General features: G+C 45.6%; 1 protein-coding gene across 1 annotated transcript in view; it reads right to left on the bottom strand.

Annotated features, from left to right (window-relative positions):
• zbtb16a (zinc finger and BTB domain containing 16a) overlaps window positions 1-17992 on the bottom strand; it is a 126029-nt gene extending 108037 nt beyond the window's left edge. The window contains exons 1-2 of the mRNA XM_061703152.1: window positions 17733-17992; window positions 14659-15969 (exon numbers count right to left, since the gene is read on the bottom strand). Of these exons, the coding sequence (XP_061559136.1) occupies window positions 14659-15878 (1220 nt within the window). The 5' untranslated portion in view covers window positions 15879-15969; window positions 17733-17992. The remainder of the gene's footprint in view (window positions 1-14658; window positions 15970-17732) is intronic.
• Between the last annotated feature and the right edge of the window lie 3712 nt (window positions 17993-21704).

Below are 21704 nucleotides of genomic sequence, written 5' to 3'. Positions count from 1 at the left end.
TTTCTGACAAATAATGATGACAATTTTTAGAAATAACGAATTTAATTTTAATGAACAACATATGAGGTTGGAAACATAAGAAATTATTAATTGTGAATTGCACGTATTTCACGCTTCCTCTTTGTCCTGACGCCACTCCGCTGTAGCGTCCTTTTCCACTGTCTTTTTTCTTCTGCGCGAGATTCTTATAAACAGACATGCCACCTTCGATAGTTCGCACCTTCCTTTGCCTTTTGGGTGCGACCGCAGGTGCCCTTGTGTTTCGTCGACATTGTTGGTTATGTCTGGGAGAAAACTTGCAAACAGGAGGCACTTTAGAGTCACACTGCTAGCAATCGAACACTAATTTAAATTTAGCAAGCTGAACGCATTCTGTGCTATACAGGAGACATGGCACGGAGATGGGATTCAAATTTGTCTACAGTACCGTAGCCAATCTGGATGCAGAATACAATGCGGGTTTGTACGCTGTAAATAACAGCAAGCAGAATTGCACTGTAAAAATATCTGCGAAGTCGTGGATCTGCGATAGTCGAACAGTGAAGTAGCGAGGGTTTACTGTATATATTTATTGAAAAAAATGAGAGTATCTTCCAAAACCAAATCATCTGTAAGTCTTTCATTTTTAAGGTATTGTTGTAGGATGAGTTTGAAATCATATTTAAGTGTTTTGGGATGATAACTTGGGCTATACATTATTTTAAGGTTCAAACTATTTGATATAAGTAATTGCAGTTTGGCCCTTCCCGGGGAAGAACAACGGTTCACTGAAATTTGTCAATTGCCATGGTGCGAACACAGATCTTATATGACACACCATCTTTTCACAAATTTATACCACTATACAAAGCTGCAGCATGTCAATATTTGTCCAAAAGAGAAAGAACAGATTGACATCAGACAACCAAATTGACTAATTGGCGAGCTGCGTATTCCCATTGCACATTGCATTTGTACAGTTCTAGTCTACTCGATTTAACACTATGAGACTGTGCGGTCTTGACAGAGTTAACAGTCTGACACCTTGCCAGCAATGCACCTTCCCGAGCCAATAAAATCATAAAAACGCCTTACAGGTCTTCTTGCCTCTTTGAACAGGCGCGATACTCAAGGCAGCCGAGGAGACGGCAGACGTGACGGTGCGAACTGCGACAGTCTGGCGCTAGACACCACTTTACGCCGTCCGTACACAGTTCAAAGCGTGCACGGCTGTGGGGAAATATGGTGAGGATCAGCACATTTTTTTTGGCAAAATAGAGGTGGGGATCCAATGTTGGAGGGCCCGCCCTTCCAAAAAAGGGAGGGCGGGCACTGTTTACTGTCACACAAAGCCAGAAACAACGCCTGCCGAAGGACGAGAGCAGTTTTGGCGTGGAAGACAGTCATTTTCCCGATTCTTCTTTTGAAGGTTTTCTTCTGTTTGGGGTGGAGTGTTGTGAAAGCGAGGGATTTGTGGGGGTGGGGTGGGGGGGTGGGCAGTGGTTTATGTTTGTGTACGCGCTGGCAGCTGAGGCAATCAGAGGGTCTCAAGCACATCTAAGTTTGGGCAATTAGTTCCAGTGCCACTATTAATGTGCTGAAGGGGCGGGCTCGGCAGGGGGTTGAGGGCTCTGCTCAAAGGGCTTCGGGCCTCGCTAGGAGAAGGGTGGACAGGGGTTGAATATGTCCAACAAAGGTGGGGGTCAGGACCTCAGGGCCATGTGAAAGCTGCACCATGTCCAGTGAACCACCCCCGCCCCCTTTTACCCACTAGCACTTGGACCAGCCCGGTCGCCGCAGCGCTGCACAGTGTAACGCGCCGATTACCGCGCTATTCTACCTTCACTTACAAATCCTATATGTCATTAGAAAATACAGTTAGAATAAGAATAAGAATGTTTTTATTGTCGTACGTGCAGTCTCCCAAGATATAGTGAAGAGGAATAAAAGTATGTCATGCGATCATGATAAAAATTCACATTGCAAATGACAAAAGAGGATACTGGTTGGAAATAAAGTGTCTCAGAGTGAAGTAAGGTGCGGTATGAAGAAAGAATAAGAGGAATTTTAAATTTCAACGTTATGGAAATTTGGTAGTGTTCAGCGCAATTAAATCTCCAGTGTAAAAACTGTTTCTTTGCCTGTTGGTTCTTGCTTTTAATGTCCTGAATCGTCTGCCAGAGGGTTAACGGTTGAAACTGTGTGTGTCCAGGAAGGGTCAGGTCCCTCAGGATGTATGATGCTGACTTTCTTACGCAGCGAGAAGATTTATATTACAAACATTCAGGATCATTTTACATTTTCAGTATGTGTCAGTGAGCGACATTACTGATCTCACTGACAAACAGAGAAAGGACATCAGATGAAATTGTCCGACCAACATGCGACCACCCATCAGACAGCGAGCGGCGTTTTCCCGTGGGTAGTGAACTGCATTTCTGATCTCCTTCCATAATATGTCAAAGACATTTGGAGGATGTGCAGCAAGTCATAAGCAGGGAAGTTTATGCCAAACGGTCTCATTTCCCCCCAGGTACCGTATGTATTTTTACTTTCTTCACCATCGTTTTTGTCTGTGACGCCAACCGCTAATACTAGAAAACGGACAGGGAGACGAAACTCAGCTTGAAATATGTTTTCTCAAAAGAATTTACTGGATGTTAGTTAACCTGTTTGATTCTGACAGCCACGTTTGTCACAGTGAATGAAGAAATTAAAATACTGCATAAGCACTGCGGGGGATCCTCAGTTTACGACAGAGCTCTGTACCTGACGAAATATTCATACTTAAATTGGAATGTGCCATAGTCCATCACTAACCTACGCAAAGTAGAAAAGCCATAATTACAGTAAATATTTATTGAGGTGCAGCACTCTCTGAAAGATGCTCGTGCACCCAATCCATGACCTCCATCAGGATAATTGGTTAATATTTCTATATAAAGGATATTTCGGCAGTAACGTGAAGGTAGGTGACAAAAATCTAAGTCACAACGTTGTCGACATTTTCTAACAGCTAGAAATTACTTCAGTGATGCTTAAATACAAGGTGTCTTTGGTTTACAGCACTTCAAGGTTAAGAACGGGATCATGCAGCACAAGAGGGCACACTCAGTACCACCGTGTTTACCATTTTTTCATTTGATTGCTTCATATGCATGTCCAAGAAGTGTTTTTATACAAAAATCTACTGTAACTACGACTTTACATTAGTGTAGGATAGTGTTGGTTGTTCTGACTTGCGTACAAATCAACAGAAATCTTGTGGGCAACATCGAATCCTCTGTACTTAAAGTGTTGACCTCTGCTGTTTGTTAAAGTGAAACCAACTTTGACACACATTTGGATAAGTAGAAACATATTTTGTTATTTAAAAAAAAAAAAAACACTTCGTATTTGTCCAAATAATATTGCTTCAATTGGTTTAGCACCCCCCAAAAAGGGTCCAAATAAGAAAATAGAACCATTACTTTGCTTGATTTGGCAGGTTGGGTCAAAGCGCTGACCGCTGGACAGTTTGACAGCTGCCTTTGTGTTTCCACTGGACAATAGGGGTGAGAAGTGGGTGGCAGGGCGTGCTGCACAGGAGTTGTGCATCCCCCCACAACTGAAGCTTGCTTCATCTGTAAAGTTCTTGCCTGCTGACCTCTCACCCCTACTGTCATTGTCCCAGTAAAAATAATAAAATCTGTTCCGGCTGCTGTCTTTATGGTGTGTCCTGGAGGGCGGTTCCTCTCCGTCCTGGCCGTGTGGTACACCGCGGTGGAAGGTTTATGCTAAGATTACAGCAAGATTAGGCAGAGGATCGCGCTGCTGCCAATAATCTTAAAATGGGAATTGGGTTGGTGACATTGAGCGGCAATTTAAGAACTAGCCTTAATTTAAAAGGAACATAAAATAAAATCACACGAGAAAAACACAACCCCTTGTCTCCGAGACATTCTTCGAAAGTCAGTGGACACAGTTTGGGAATGACTGCGATAGAGCAGCCACTTTTTAATCCACGCAACCCCCATCAACATCCGTACAGTGATCGGCCCAACCCATCTCCACCAACCGCCGTCTAAAAAAAACACACCACACACTTTGGGAATCCCTGCTATAGAGGGTCAAGTTTTGTAGGTCAGTGTGGGATGTATACCAGTTGTGTTAGTGTTAAATTATCACTAACTGTCGACTAAACTAAACAGCCCGAGAGTCCTTTGTTTGTGCTGTCACAAGTAGAAGCCTTCGCTCTCAAACCAGTTTTACCTGATTGTTAGTTTAATCAGGTATAGAAGACAGAAGCGTAGCCAGTCAAAAATAAAATAAAATAAATGGACACGGAGTTTAAATGATAAATACAGAGGTTGCAGATGGACGATTTGCAAAAATTATCAACCCCATTTTTATCCGGTAATTGGCGTGGAAAATATTTTCATTCCATGCGCAATTACAATAAACCTGGAATTGCAACTTCGTCAAATACGTTGTCCAAAAAAAATAACCATTTTTAATACATTTGATCAGCAAATTTAAGGATTTAAGGCATCATTTAAAAAGAAAATAAGGCCTTCATTTGGGAAAAGCATATTTAAGGCTTTTTAAGACTTGTTACCAAGACTGTGCTCGTTAAAAACAATTGTGAAGAGGAACAACTGATTAAGGTGTCCATAAGACATTTTAGTTTTCTGCCAAGAGTCATTCAATTTAATTTTGCCGTTTATGACAACTCATCTGAATGATGAAAAACTGCTGTAACTGTAATGAAGTTGGCTTCAAATGTACATTTTTAACCTATTCAGAACTCTGGTTTCTGGTGCATGTGTGTTTCCTTACCAAGGAGCAACTTCCCCCCATCATGCAGACAAAAGTCCAGTCTGTAACCCCTGCTGCCCCCCTGCTCCCCACACCCCCACCCCCAGTGCTCTTTGACCCATACTGGAGGCCTGGCTGAACACAAACAGTGGTCGTCCCCTCAAATAACCCTCCGGACTCTCATCCAAGCCGGGCTCCCATTTCACCCGGCCAATGAAAAGCCATACTGTAAAGAACGGGTGCAAGGTCGGCCCCGGCGTTTATCTGTTGCGGAGACCCCTGCGTCCAGTGTCCAGTGTACTGTAACAGAGCCTGATGTTCACAATAGAGCCCCTCTTGGGTGTTAGGCAGTGGGCTCTCTTCCCCACTGGGCCCACTCAGAATGGGGGATTAGTGAGGGGAAAAAAAAAAAAAAGAAGTGTCCCTGTCAGGCTCTTCGAGGGGGTCAACCCCCTCCGAACCAGGAGCGCAACCCCATCCTCAGACACTTTAGCCTTTGTACCCGATGAGGGACATGGGAGCAGGGAAGGAAGGCGAGAATGTTGAGGCAGGGCTAAGGTCTGGGACCAATCAGTCTGACAAAAAGCGGGATCAAGTCCGTGGCTCCAAAACACCAAGTCGCCGAAAATCACCTTGTTTTATATTGTACAGAGAAACAGAAGAGTGTGCAGTCAGGCAAAACCGATCATTGCAATCTCACTTTTTAATCATTTGCCTGTCATTGCTGGGCAAGACTTGTGAACATACCCTGAACGATTTAGCTTAATGGGAACAGAATTACTGAAATTCTGATATAATACTGATATAATCTGGAGAGTCTCAGAGCCTGAATCAGGTCTGAAGAAGATATTAATCATACAACAGTTATGAGTTGTGTGGAAGATGACCGGCTCTTTTTCCCTGAAATCCTGATCAGGCTAAGAGGAAATGGGTGGATGGATGGATCCCTGGAGAGAAAGTTAAGGAAAACCTAGGTTGTTTCTAAAACATCACAGCAATTACAATGGCTACAGCTATTGTAGACGCGTTGTTGTCTCATCAGCATTCATGTACAGTAGTATGTTACCAACTTGCTTTTATTCTCTTTGTCTTCTTTTTCTCCCCTGTGGCTAGTGATCCCTGCTTCTAGAGGTGCAACCGGTGGCGGAAGCCATTGCACCTTCATATTTTTCTGCTTGTTATCGGCAGGATAGCTGGGACGGTGATGTTGGGAGTGGACCGGTATCATCGTTGTTGATGTCAGCATGGGACCATTACTGTTGTTGATGTGGCTGTTGTCGTGACCATTGTTTTCAACCAACCAGTTCAGGCGGACACTCTCCTCACAAAGCAGGGAATTCGAGGTTTCTTGCTTAGAGGGATTTTTTTCCTTGCCTCAGTCACCAAGTGTGTGCTCATGTGGGGTTCAGCTGGTTTGCAATGCGGAGTGCAGTTCTTGACTGGCTCAATGTTGTAATTGGCACTATCTAAAGAAAATTTACTCCCATTTGCATTTAAACAACGAAAATTGCAAAGCCACAATTGTGTTTTTGTTTTGCTCGGAAATCATTCTGACAACCTTGACATCTGTATGTGAAACTGCGAAAACGCAACAGAACAACTCCTTTCAATACATGTCTCGAATCTACCCGTACACTCAGAATTTGATCTTTTGCTACACACACCAAAATACAGTGAAAACATTCAACCAGGTGTCTTACTTTCAAATAAATGTAAATGCGTTCTCCCTTTATTCAAGACGAAACAAGGCTTTTCTTTTCTACTAAAGTGGAAAGCAGGTGATGTCTTCCCAGCCTGGTCGTGTCTGCCGGTGAACCATCGCCTCTAAGTGAGCGCACGAGGCAGCACGAGGGGAGGCTGAGAGACGAAAAGACACGGAGCGGGAGGCTTCAGGTCAGAGGCTAAGTGAAATATATCCCTGCTCGGAGGCATGCAAGTGAGAGGATGCAGGAAGCTGAGGGCCAGAGATAAGGGGCGCAAGACGTGGCCGATAAGCGCCCAAACACCTGCTGAGGGAAGGTCTGCGCCGCTAGCAGCAATCCGTAAAACACAAGCGGCGCTGAGGGGGTGTAGAGGAAAGAGGAAGAAGAAAAGAACAAAACCATCAGACGGGGGAGAACTGCAGCTGTAATCTGCTTTTCCTTTCCCAAAGGTGAAAGCAGGGACGGAAAAGTGAGGTGGCGGCGGGGGGAATGGAGCACCGCCCTGCTTTACTGCATGCCTAATGGCATACGGCGGCAAGTATACAGCGTCATTTGTAAGGTCGGCGGCGAGACAGCAGTGACAGAAATGATGCTGCTTGAGTCATGACATGCCACAGCCACCAGCTTCAGCGATCTGTCCACAAAATGGAATGGCTCACCCCCACGCTTCTTCACCCCCCAACACTACTACCACCACCTCCTTTTACTAGCGCCATTCTCGCCTTTGCTCGCCCAGGGACAAACAGACAAACACAAAACAATCTGGAAGCGGTCAAGGGAGACCTTGAAGATGCCAGACAGCGCGAGAGACAGGATCCATCAGGTGTCAAGAGGAAGAAATTTAACAAAGTTCCAAAACTAACCCACCATTTCCAATGACGCCTGCTATTCAAATTGTGAGGTCAATTAAAAAGGTGAGAAGGACGAACCCAGTTTCCAAATAGTCTTTTTTCCCCCATCGACAGTTGATCTGACAAATGGCCTTCCAACGTTTCGGCATTAAATCTCGTAAATAGACATCTTTTCATCGCTATTCTAAGAATGTACGAACGAACAAGGTCATCTCATCAGTTATGCTGCATTTTTATGAAGCTACACGCATACTGATGATGTTCGCTATCATGAAAACGCATTTGCTAGCTGTCATCCGCATTCAATAGTAATACACGACCATTGCGACATATTAGAATATTTTTCCACATCTAAAATGTGTCAAGCAAATTGTCTTTTCAACGGGACATACTATGAAAATTTGACTGATTTTAGGAGCTGCCAGTTTTGGAAAATACGTTCTAAATTTCGCTGCATTGCGACATCAAAATTTGAATCATTTACAGAGCATTTCTCCACCCATGACTTGGCAGCTCAGCTGGACAAAGATTTGACATTTTCAAGTGACTACAGAGAAGTACTATCATGTCAAAACTGGAGTGACAGATTAACATTAGCTTACAACTTTATCACTGCAAGAATCTAAAACACGAGCGCATACTTGCGCTTGGTGTTGATGTGGTGCTTCCACGAGTGAAAATACACATTATGTTTTGACTTAGTCTTTATGGGAGGTCACTTTTCTCTTCAGACTCCGGGCTGCTTCGAGACAAGTAACAGCTGGCTAAGTCGCAGCACTCCAACTCTGCCCCCTGGTCATGGTAAGAGACAGAACCACCCACCCAATGCAGAGTGGTTTACAAGTATATGTTACATGTGATGTAATTCTCTACCCTTTGTGTATTGTGACCAAAGAATTTAAAATACATTTTATTAAAAAGAGACTTGGGAACCGTTTTAAATTGTGGGGGGAAAAAATGCATTAACTCCTTTAAAACAATAAAATAGTTAAGTCCAATTAATTTGTACTATCCTACCATGAGAGTTAATAGCCAATGAAATGGGAAGGGAGGATAGAGAGAGAACCTGTTTGATCTGTGTCAATGTTAAATATTTACAGGAAGTCAAGGTCATTGTTATTCCCAGTTACACCTTAAACTCAGCTGGGAATATGCAGTGCATGAAAATAAGCAATACACACTGGTCTCAAATCATATCACCTACAGCTATCATCATCATCATCATCATAATTTCTTCACTTTTTATTCTACGACTTCTAGCATACGCTCCCCCCGCCGCCAGCTGGCGTGTGAAGGGCGGGGGACCTATCCATCATCAAGCTGCCTACCTCGGCTTAATCTCTGCGGGCGTCTTCGGTCAGCAAATACATGAATCAATTATGGTTTTAAGCTTCATGCCGTGATTTACCACACTGATCCCTCCTGGATTACAGCTCATCTCAGGACCAGTCGGCGGTCGGAGTAGCCAAAACTCCGCGCCGCCTTGACACTCGTCATCAAGGTGCTCCGATGCTTGCAGGGCAACGCGTCAGGGGTGCGCCACAGGTAGTTGTTGTACATGTGAAGGAATTTTTTGGAGTCTGCTTTTTAAATAATCGCAAACTAAATCCCAGGATGTCAATTTATTTTTGTCATTGTTGGTTTTGTGGTCGTTTAGAATGAACTAACAAACTACAGATTCAGGATTTCTTTGCATCTTTTGAAATTAGTTGAAATGAAAAGTTAAAAATCCAACAAGCGTTTTTGGGAAAATCTTATTTCTTTAAGGATGCGTGGACACCCTATTTAATAAACATTACAATCGTGCATCTACCCTGGCTGCTGTTTTGTTGCTTCGACCCTTGTGATGGCGAAGGGCAGAGACGGCTAATTTCACATCCACCTGCTCGACAAGCCGGTGGATTACGAGCTTCCACTCGCCTCACTTCCCTACCTGAGAGCTCTTTTGTAACAGGTGACGGTGGAGAGAATGGGCTAATTTTTATGACTAGCTTCTTAGCGCACCGCTATCACTCCACTGGGGCCCCTTTTGCCAATCGCTGGCGAGCCATTCAAGTAGCAACAAAGAGGCTAATTAGAAGCTCTCTCACTGCAGGCTGCGCGGGCCTCCGGTTTGATACTTCCCAGGGAGGCTGGGGGCCCTCCCTAGGTTTTTTTGTTTTTTCCCCCCTACACACACAGAGGATATTTGTGAGCACACTCGGGTTAGCCCTCTGGCTCTTACACATTTACTCATTGTGGTGATCCTCTCTATGGTGTGCCAGAGTGACAGAATCAGGGAAGGAGGGAACCGGCACGTTTCCCTTTATGTGGCAGGGACCTGGAAAGAGGATGCTAATAGGATATCGATGGGATTAGAACCCAGAGCGGAGCAGGTCCAAGGTTCTATGAACTCTTAAGTAAAACCCATTCATCTTTGAGGCCGTTATTCTTTCGCCTGTTTTCTAATAAGGAAAACCTTGATACAGATGCCTTGTGAGAGTCGAATAAAAGCCAAGGAACATGCTATTAAATACACACAGTGAGCATCAACAGTGCCCGCCACAGCCTCTGGGGTAGCAGATAGACATCAGACCGTTTAAGGCCAATAACACATTTGCATGTCACCTGATAACACGCTGTAATTAGTACTCCCCTTGAGCTCCTGGACAGGACTATACAAGACAAACATGGACACACACGAGGCGCAGTACAGTACGTTATCGTTATTCCTCCCTACAGACCGCAAAGCCCCCAGAGAGACAAAAGATGGGGGACCTCAATGTGTTGCTTACTCGGTAGGCGCCCCCATCTCACACCCCCTGCCATGGAGCAACAGCAGAGGCCACGTCTGCGGCGGCGGCAGCAGGAGCTGGTCACATCGGGTCAAGCTGCTAACTTTTATTGCACAAGCGCCTTCTTCCACTCTTATCTCAGGAGGGAGGTGATCTAATCAGCCTGCCGATTAGATCACTGCCTTAGCCACCCGCTTTCCTCCGATTCCAAAGGAGCATCGCCGCTCCCTGGGACTCAGCATCAGCAGCACGCTCCCAAAAAAGAAAACCTTGATACAGACTAAAGACATTTGAGTGCTTTTGTGTCATTGCTTTGACAAGATGCAGCCTCCCACCCCACTCGTGTTAAGTCTCTAATCGATACATCTCCCTATCCTGACAGTCAGGACAGAGCACAGGTCTGAGATCAGACTGATGGCAGTGTAAATCTTTACCGTTCAACCGGAGCCTTTTAAAGTCAGTCTATAATTGGGCTGCAGCCAGAGGTTGGATTGGTAGAGGCGATCACTACGCGGCGGGTCAAAGCGGCGGCTCCTCGGGGCGGTAAACAAATGCAGCAGCCTTGGACAAGAGCAGGAAAGCGCCTGCGTGAGGATGAGGGGCTTCGGCTCTTGTCTGGATTCTTGAGTTTTGGACTCAACACTCGTGTGATTTTTAACCGCTAGTTAAGGGTAAGGACGGGTTGGCGAACCTCTCTCAGGTTAGGATTAACAGGGTCGATCACAAGTCCTGTTTGGGAAGGCGGATGCATTGGCATAGGAACAAATGCTTAGAGTGAATGTAAGATCCAAGACTTCTTGTCTATGGATCTTGTCCTCAATTACTTGGAATAATGCACATTGGCAGAAGACTGAGGTCTACTGCTTACTGTTGGGGAATTCTATTCCAAACCTGGACTAAATTTGCTGTTATTCGATGTTGTCACCAAATGGGGGTCCGACAGAAAACCTTATTTTTTCGGCTTTTGTGGAAATATTTTGATTGGGCGTGAAACATGTGCTCAATTACTCTGTGAATAGTGCAAAACTCCCATGAGAAAATCCAGGCAACAGCAAGGTGCAACGCCATAAAAGGACTGTTCAGCAAAAATGTGGGGTTGGACAGAAAACCTTTTTCCACCAGCAAAAAGCTCCAAAGTACCGTAAACTTCGGACTGTAGGCAGCAACGGTTTCCCTTAAATTTGACCCCTGCAGCTTCCACAATGATGCAGTATATTTGCGTATTTTTCCGATCCATGAGCGAGACTTTCACGTAAATTCTTCGCTTCTCATCAACTAACCAATATCGTGTCCACACAAAGGATTAAAACACTGAAGAGGAAGACTTAAGTAGATTCAGTTAGCAGCACAATGTTGAACACGTGACAAAGAATCTGTATATTGTGTTTGCTGAGCAGATTTTGTCGTGGCACGAGCAATATTTTCGGGTTAGAGGGTGGGAGTCAAATAATAACAAGGAAGTGGTGACTGGTTGGTCGTTGCCAAGATACACAGGAGTCCATGTGTGCGAAAGCAACCAAACACCTTCAGCTGGCTTCACCTCAGCATGAAGACCATGTGTATGCATACAACGTTATCACATCCAGCAAACTGCACACCTCTATCTGGACTCAATCGGCGCTTGGTTTACCGAGGAGGGGTGCAAGGGGGTTATCGGCCCCCCACTCTGATATGCACAGATTAGAGCCCCGGGCCCGCTGTTTAAACACCTGGAGCCCCGGGTTATTAGAGCGCCCTCCACAGAAGGATAGGAAACGGAAGAGCGAGTGCCGCCGTTGTCACTGTCGGAGAAGTAATGAACAGCAAAGCATGAGAGTGCAGCCGTTAATACGACCGTGATTATTTCCACCGCCGCCGAGCCAAATAAGCAATAATAGGAATCGCGAGAGCAAACAAGCAAACACAAAGAGAGGAGCAGGAAATCCTCAACTCATCTCTTAAAGTGGCCCAGCTGTATTCAGAGAATTTAAAGCACTGATTGCTTTCTGGAAATGCTCACCTGTGCTACGCACATTGCCGCGTGGGTCGCTCATTTGCAAGAGACAGGACGACAGACGCAGGAGCGATAAACACCAGACTACTTCATGCACACCGGGGGCTCTGTGCAAAATACCAATACAGTGTAGGATTTTTTTTTTTTTCCTTTTTATACCACAGTACCATGCATTCATTTCCCCCAATAAATCGCTTGCACTTGCCGTTTATTGATTCATTCCTCAGTCCAAGATTTATTCAAATGCTGCACCAACAACTCACTACAGAAAACTACAGCAACAACTACAAGGGCACTCCACGGTCCTGCAGTAACAATCCCAATTTATTGCAAACAAATTGTACAACTTCATGGAAACAAACCCATATCGTCCCTGTCTGATGAGGAATTTGCATTTCCACTTTTACTATTTGTCTCCATATTTACCTATGTGTACTATTAATAAACGGAGTGTGTACAACATTTAATAAGGAACTTTATGTCCAATTCATGCACGCTGGTAAAAACAATAAAACAGGTGGCCCTTAAATTAGTAATTCCGCTGATTGTGTTGCAATGTAATGCTTTGCTGGCATTTTTGGGTTTGTGGAAACATGTTGCGCTACCTTGTCAGCCACTGTTACAAGTTCGCTCAAAAATTAAAAACAAACATACAACTGTTTTTTTGCGCTATTGCTAATAACAGTTGCATTTTTGTTGAAATTACACAAAATGAAACTTGATACAAATATACCTAAATGCTGTCCCAATGATTTATACATCAATCATTCAAAGTGTGTAAAGATGCCTTTTTTTTTTTAATCACTTTTAATCCTACACAAGCACAGGAAGAACCTGAACCAGAACCTTAGAACATTCTCGCAGACACTTGTGCACTGTGCTGCCAATCTGATCTCCAATTCCATCCAAATATCAAAATTTAAGAGTTTAATTTTCACCCGAACAAAAGTATTTAGAAAACTTCTACCTGGATAAAGCACTTCTAGAGACAGTTTCAAATTACAAATGGGTATTTTGTTCATTTTATTGATATAAACCAGAGTGCATTTGAGTGGCAACTAAATCTCAACAGGAAATGGTGCTTTCGGGCGCATTCATTTCAACATACACACACTTTCAATATACGGAGTCACCTCACACCAGTGACCTGTGCCACATCTGGAAACAATCCCACTCATGTTTGACGTGACCTGCCTGCACCAAGTGAACTCTACCAGCTCTGTGTGTTTGTTGCCGAGCCGGCGGTGACCCTGACACAGTGGCAGCGGGGAAATGATGCGTAATTAGTCAAAGGCGACGCGACTCCCACTCGCCTGAAATAAAACATCTTATGTTTAACGTGAAAGGAATGGGCGCAGACAGACAAGCAGCCGGCTCGCACTGAGGAGCATCGGAATCGTCGGGCGGACTCCACCCCCCCCAACCCCCAAGTGGGTGATGCAGCGTTTGATTTTGACACTTCAGGAGGCCGTCAGGACGGTTAACAGAGTCTTGTCGATGGATCAACCCGCCTAAATTAATCCATTAGTATGCTGAGGGCCAGAGCTGCGAGATCAATGCATGAAACGGTGTGGAAATCTCCTTTGATACGAGATTTCCCAGTTCGGTCCAATTGATGAAATTCCTCTTGAAATACAGGCAACGTTTCACACGGCAGACTTTTCTCAATGCGGCGCTGTCTGTCCTTTAATGCGCCTGGACTCCATTTGTAGTGCGTTTTGAAAGCTGTTTAAAACTTGCCCAATGCTACCGCAGGTCGAACTGATGAAAGGTTGCTCTGATTTACATTCCAACGAAACTTCTAGTTTAAGAAAGTTGCTTCTTCACCACAATAAAAGTAGTTAAGAGACACTGTGAGATTCAGAAGGGAAATCATTCCAGGTATGAGCCCCACAAGAGGTGAAAGGGTTCAAATCCTTAAGTGAACTTTAACCGCTGTGCATTCCCATTGATATGCGCAAACATTGAAGGTAGCCTTCAAGGAAAGACACAGCGAAAACCCAGCGTGTGCATCCGAGATAGATAAAATGATGCAATGGGACTCAGAAGGTCTTCGGAAATATGACATTTTCCGTTTTATCGCTTCGGTTCACAGGCCTTGAGATGGCCTTTTAACGCTGTGAGTGAAAACAGCAGTGTCATGCTAGTTTACTACCGCTCCACTGTCTTGGAACTACCTCCTTATACCAGAGTGTAGCGCTCATTTCCTGGACTGGCCATCATTACGGCTTCTCCTTGTTGGGAAGGGGCACGACTTTTACAAGTGTAAGGGGTTAATATGTCGTTTATGGTAGGAGACATTTGACAATTCTATGACAACAATCTGTCAGTACACAGGACCTCTACAGCTAGCCACATACAGTATGACTTTGTTCACGCATACAACTGTAAAGATGACGTATTAGCGTGGCACAGGTAGAGTAAATGCAGCCAAGAAAGGAAACAAACCTCCAGGACCCCCGATATAAATATAACTCATTAGCATTTTGAAATTAAAAGGCCAAAAGTTGAAGAACAACAGTAGCGGAGAACCGTATGCAAAGTTCTGAAACTTGTCTTACCTATGCTGCTCCACAGCTTCGTTGTCCGGAAGTTCCACTCCACAAACATTGCAGCGTTCGTGCTGGTTCCTGCCGTCGGGTTTCATGCCCACCGCCAGCTCGCCGAGCTTGCTGAAGAACTCCCTCTGGATGAAGCTTTGAGGAAGCAGTCCGCCATAGGCACTCAAGTCCACTGACATTGCCAAGGCCGGCGACATGGGCAGCGCGGAGGCCATCGAGACCGGCATGGACATGATGGCCTCGCCTTTGTGATTGACGGGGAGGGAGTAGAAGGACGCCAAGTGTTTCTCCGCCATCCCGGCCATGGCTTCCAAACCCATGTGGCTGACTTCGGCTTGAGGGTCGCCCATGCCATCGTCGCGGACGTAATGCAGCTCGCGAGCGCTGGTGATCACGCTGCTCCTGGTCGGCGTGCCCGGTCCGTCTCGATTCCGGTCCTCCCCGCCTCGCTCGCCATTGCTGGAGCCGCCGGACTCCATGCTTTCGTGGCCGTTGCCGCCCATGTCCACCTGCATCATTTCAGTCTTGATCTCACTCATGAGGTGGTGGGCGTTGCCGTGTTCGCCCCCAAAGCCTTGCTGAAGCAGGGTCTGGCCGATGCTCATCAAACTGTCCACGGCGGCTTTGGTGGGGCTCAGGTTGGAGACGCCAAAGGATGTGGAGACTGAGGGACTCTGGTCCACCATGCCAGACATGGCAGACAGTTGCTCTGTACCCGACAGGTAGAGGTTCTCAATGGAATGCTTTTTGGAGTTCTTGACTCCATTATGGCCTTTGCGCTCATCGTCCTCCTCGGTGCTGCCGTCGTTAACACCGACCTCTGCATCGTTCTCGTCCGACGACTGGATGGTCTCCAGGATCTTGAGGCATTGCTCCTCCAAATACTCGATCTCCAGGATCTCTGCCGCATACAGCAAGTCGTCCAGGTCCTCCACCTTGGCCTGGAGCGTGGCAGTGTAAGCGTAGTCCAAAATTTGTTGGAACGTCTTTGGCGACAGAAAGTCCAAGGTGTAATGTTGGCTGCTGCGGTGGAAAAGGATCTCGAACATTTTGCTGGTGCACGCCAACACAGTCCGGTGGGCGTGGAACTCCTGGCTGTCCACCATGATGACCACATCGCACAGCGTCCCCGCCAGGCGCATCTGGTTGGCCTTGTGCAGGAGCGCCGTGGGGTGGTTGGGGTTCTGCAGCTGGATCATACCCATCTTTGTTAAATCCATGACGTCAAAGGAAGTGCGCGAGGCCAACTCATGAGGCTAGCCTTCCCCCGCTCCGCAGTGGTTTTAGCTACTGTGGGAAACCAGATGAAACCTGCAATACAAGAGAGGCCGCTGTTGGACTTCATGCTTGAAACGATTCTAAAAAATATCAAAATGCTCAAAGACTTCTGAATGAGTGGGAAGTTATTGTGGTCTTTTCAATCCAAACATCCCCGCAGGGATGCTAAAGACCGCCAGAGCGAGAACATCGGCACCGACTGTAGATTTGTGAAAAGAGACAATTTGTGAGCAGTCTGCCTGGCTCGCCTTGCATACCAATCAGGCCGACATATGTCATGCGAAGAGAGAGAAAAAAGAAGCCCTACATGTCTTCATTCGTTTAGCTGACCGGTTAAACAGGCACGAATTGAGGCAGCCTCACAAAAGAGTGTCAAAGCGGCCTTTTTGGAAATTAAATAGCACTCTCGTTCAGTATTCCCATCACAGACCGGGGGGAGAGAGCGGTGGGAGCGGTGGCCAGAAATGGCTGGGAAGGGAGAGAAAAAGCGGGACACAACGCTGCGACACTAAAACATCCAAAAACGAACAATTACTCTTGTGGGCAACATGTTGAGCCACCTACTAACTAAACAGCATCCAAATAAATAGTTCATTGTACTTGACATGCACAGTTGAGCCATCACATATAGACTCAATGCATATTGTCAGGCATTTCAAAACTGGGGTGGGGTGTGTGTGTGTGTGTGGGGGGGGGGGGGTGATACACCCCTGCAGCCATTCTGAAAAACACCACTAATTGCATCATGTGGACAGCATCATGCAATGCATCATGTGCGGAGAATCCCAATATATATGTGCAGCTTTTGTTTGCGCGAATGACCAGTGAATAAATACTACTGCTGTCGACCCGGCGAGTTTGCACGGGTTGGCATCGATTTACAACGGGAGACGAGACGTGATGACGAAACGACAGCCTCTCTCAGTCAGTCAACGGAGGTCATTCGCGACATTATCTTTATTACAGCTTTGCCAATAGCGACCAATGTAAGACCCCCCCCCCCCCCCCCCCCCCCCCCCCACACACACACACTAATGCTTGTTGCGCTCCTTCGCTTGTGTGCGCACTTAATGGTGCCCTTTTTCTTCCAAGCGCGTTATTAATAATACACACACACACAAAAGCCGTGCGTCTAGACGGTGCAGACACAACACGTTTTGCATTTAAATACATGCAAGCCGCCTCCAGATCGATGCGATCATGTGAGTGGGACAAATGTACATGCATTCGATATTCCGACACATGCTCCGGGAGAGGGGGGGGGGAAGTACGCTTCATCGGCGCACAGGTGGTCACCGAGGAAATGACGCCAAAACAAACAATAGAACGTCACATTTTGTGACGGCTGTCAATCAAGTCAAAAACATACACAATGGCTATATCCTACAGTCCTTAAAGCAGAAAATAAAAGCACCGGTTTTTAAAAGAAAATCACGCCGAAACGTCACCGGGTTTAAAGCGTCCTTTGGTCTCCACTACGCAAAACTCCTCCAGGTGGGCGCTGCTTGTCGCTGGTGTTTTTTTTTTTTTTTTTTGTGTGTGTGGTTAAGTTACCGTTAACCATTTCCACATTGTGTCAACTTTAAGGACCTTTCATCCAAGGTAAGAGCGGCGTCCACGCTTGTCAACAACTCGGCAAGGTTGAACGGGGACACGGCGAAAGGTGCACCCCAACACGGTGAACGAGCGCAACAAAGTCGGTGGAAAGCCTTCCAATTGCTACAATTGATCCTAATAATGAGATATAAACAGTGCTAGTAAAGTGGCGCTAGCTTGTGTCAGTCGGGGGTTCTCACCTGAAGTTAGCGAGTCACGTCCGGAGTGTACGCGGGCTAACAGAGGGGGACAGCGGGCTTGTGGAGCATAGTCAAGCCCCGCTCTCTGGTTCTCTCTCTCAACACGCACGAACTCCTTCCCTTGTCTCGCCGCCGGAGCGAATCAACACGGCGCTGACGTCAAGGCTGCGGACGAAGCAGCGCGAACGGCGAGAAAGTGAGACACCTAGGGGGCTGTCTCATGTCCACATGTGTCGGTCTTGTGCCTGTCACGCAGGCAGTGGAAGGCGAGGCGAAGCTAAGCCCCCTTCCTGCTCCCTCGTCAATACACGACGTGCACTTCAAGCCGCCATCACGCGCGAAGTCACTAAGTCTCGTGTGACTTCGCTTGAAGTCAGGTTTGCGTGTTGGGTCTGCTTTTCAGTGCGTTTGTGGGGATGATGGGATGGGATGATCGTCGTGGAAGCAGAAATTCAACTTGCTCGGTACAAAAAGGCTCTGGGGGCCCTCGCACTCGTGGGGGGGGGGTGGATTGACATGCACACTTTTCCTGGCAAAAGGCTTCAACATCCACACGGCGGGTGAGATGAAAAGTGTGGGTGTTGAAAACGTCCACAAGGAAAAAGTTTAGGTCTTTGTACACAAATATCACCGTGAGTGTGACAAAGTGTGGGGGTTAAAGCCTTTCACTGGGAAAAGTGTGGGTGTTTCAACACGTTGCAGTTGAGATGAAAAGTGTGGGTGTTAAAAACCTTCACTGGGAAAAGTTTTCCTGTTGAAAAGCCTTTCACTTGGAAAAGTGTGGGTGTGAAAACACTCCCCTCCCCCATGAGTGCGACAAAACGCGTGGGTGTTGAAGCCCTTCACTCGGAAAAGTGTGGGTGTTATGAGATTGTAGAATTTTGATCGAGATGTGGGGAAAAAAAATGGATGGCAAAAGTAGGTGAGTGTGTATGTTGGCATGGCTTCAGACCACAGACGATCCTTGATCCTGAGACATGCCTTGGGGCCACTGTTTGTCGCACAACATCGCAACGTAGACCTCCGTTCGTTTCCTCTTCCTCTTCCGTCTTGTAACCAGGATGACCCGACCAAGATGTTTCCTTAACTCTAACCAGGAAATGCGTTCACCTTTGACGGTGGCGTCTCGCTAGGGAGGTGCCCTCAAATGTTCCAATTTTGTACCCTTGACAACTTGATGCCTGTATTTTTACGGTCCTGGAAGAGGTGCAAATACATTTAGATACTTTAGTCCTGAAATTCACCCACTAAGATTATTTAAAAAAATAAATAAATAAAATAAATAAAAAAAAACACTTTATGAGAGTGTCTGATCACCTTGCTTACAGACTTACACAGTTCGAGGCTGCCTCAAATGCATCCTTCAAATGCATGATGCATGCAAATAATCCCTATATTAATCAGAATAATAATTATTATAATTCATTGCACCATCCTTGGTGGATACCTAGCCTAAAGTGGGGTGCGCACATACCGATAATCGAGACTAATTTGAGCCCGATTGCCCTCTTCCAATCAAAGTCGGCGAAGGTCCGATTAGCTGATGTTTCTAAACATCATCCTGAGCGATTATCCCGGGGGAAGTGGTGTGTTAAGAGGCATTGTAGCTCTCCAATCTGCTTGAAAAACCGTCAAACTTGTTTCATATTCACAATCGCAAATCCTTATGTCGGACTTGGTGACGATAACTAACTGTGTGTAATATGTCTCCTAAGTCAATTAGCATAGTAAAAATGACAAAGCGAAGAGTTTGCCAGCGCAGTCATAACCAGATAAGTTAATATTTAGCTTCTTCTACAACTACTAACATCTCCCCGCCACAAACCACGTATGTGGGATCCTCCGAAGGGTCCAGTCCCTGAATTGAGCAGCTGCTTCGTTACAAGTTCACGCTCCGGAAAGGTTCTCCGTGGTTCGACGAGGACCTTTCTCTCGGGTGGCGCAAGTAGAACGGCGTGTAGACAAGATGATGACTTTAATCACCTCGGTATCTCGGACGCACATCGACACATCACCGGCCAACGCTGATAGAATGCGTGCGGGTCAGAGCGCTCTATCTGAGGGAGGTGACGGCGGGTTGGCAGCCTGCAGACCGTCACTCAGTACGTCCCATCAATCACCTAACGATAGCACGTTGCTCACGTTTGATCTGGCCAATCATGAGAGAGTTCGGTAGATATCCTGTCGCTGGTAACAGTCCATATTTCAAGAACATCAACTTTTCAAACACTTTAAACCAAGCAGACATGAAACAGCCATCGCAATGTTTGGACGACAATAATCCCCCACATATTCGCGGTTGACTATTCACCTATTCATGTTTCGGTTTTTGTAACCTAGCCCCACTTGTTTGCTGAAGAACTCAACTATTCATGGTTTTTGTGCTGTTTCTAAGTTACCACCAGATGCCGCCAAAGCCCTGTCTAACAAAAAAGTAGTACATGGAACTATGTTTAAGTGATACATCTTGACTTCTACTTTCAACACAACATCACTTCCATTATCATAAGACTAATGTAAATCTCCTATGTTAACGCTAACCTACAATGAAAAACACCATAGATGAGCTCATGAGAATTAGCGTTGCTTATGTGTGCATTTTGGGCCACCAAATTAGCGTTACTTCCCCGAATAGAACATCCAACAATAGATTTGCGAGGCTCAGTAGAAACAAAACTGCTAGAATTTAGCTGTTAGCATTTTATTTTGCTAACGGTCATCATTAATCACCTGTGTCAAACTACTACCACCGTAAGGCTAAGGCGTGCACACCACAGTGACGTGTGGTGAAGTTCAGGCCTGTTGAGGCACCGATTGTAACATTTACAAATATACAAACAGAGTGGCGAATTTGCCATTAAATTAGCAGCCTGAAATTAAGAACTGGCAACTTGGCATTTTCTGACCTGGTATTTAAAGCAGGTCTTTCATCTCCGGCATTGGTCTTACTTTAATAATTAGATCCTGTTTCGATTGGTAGTCGAATTTGGAGATTTTATTTTTTTTTTAGGTTTAGCTATATCGTCTTCCATCTTTGGCTTTCATTTGGAGCAAAATGTTAAAATGCAAGGACTCCAGCAACTGCTTCATTTTCCTCACGACCGTACCAACAAGTTTGTATCATCTTCCCGAATCAAGTCTGCACATTCGCTTATGAAGATGGACTAGTCCATTGCATATGAAGTAAGGGGGGAGCATTCGAATGGATCATGATTAAGCATTTCACTGTGTTTTTAAATGGGAAAACTTAAGACGAAAACAATGATATGATGATTAATACAGTATGTTTTTTTTTTTAGTAGTAGTTCGGAAATCTCAGGGTCCCAGGCAATTGCGTCGATACAATATACCGATCCGATAATGCTCAATAGATCGGATTTTCTAGCACCTGCTTTTTCATTTTTCTTAAACATTCATTAGATGCAACATTTTCTCCGAGAATCTTCAGTAAAAAGTTTAGCCAACAGGTTCTTGAATCACCTTTGACAGGCCACATTCGAAGGGGGGCCGAGGAGCAGGGGACTTTCATAAAAATCCAATTTCCGTCAGACTGCCTTACAGTAGCGCTCTGGGAATCTTTAGATTCATCCGGGCACGGATCACAGAGTGCTTCATTACCTTTGAGCTGTGTGCTGTGCAGGCTTAGACGGGGATAAAGAAAAAGGCACTCCCTTAATCTGTTTATAATCCGCCGTTTTACTGAGGGGGGGGGGGGGGGGGGGGGGGGGGGGGGGGAGATGAGGGCTAAATTATATAAAAAAAGAAGCAGATCATGGCCGCGGTTTGATATAATAACAAGGACTTAGCGAGGGAGCGACTGAAGAAAGTTTGGGGGCTTGTGTCAGATAAGACACAAAGAACATTAAGTGTCAGATGAGGAATTAGAGCTCCTGATTGGCTGTTAATATGCACAATTTATACACACACGATTCACACACAAATTTCACGTTAAACGATTCATATCAAATTTAA

Source organism: Phycodurus eques, chromosome 17 (genome assembly GCF_024500275.1).
Source record: "Phycodurus eques isolate BA_2022a chromosome 17, UOR_Pequ_1.1, whole genome shotgun sequence".
In the NCBI taxonomy this organism is placed as follows: Eukaryota; Metazoa; Chordata; class Actinopteri; order Syngnathiformes; family Syngnathidae; genus Phycodurus; species Phycodurus eques.
This window is presented reverse-complemented; position numbering and strand designations above follow the sequence as displayed.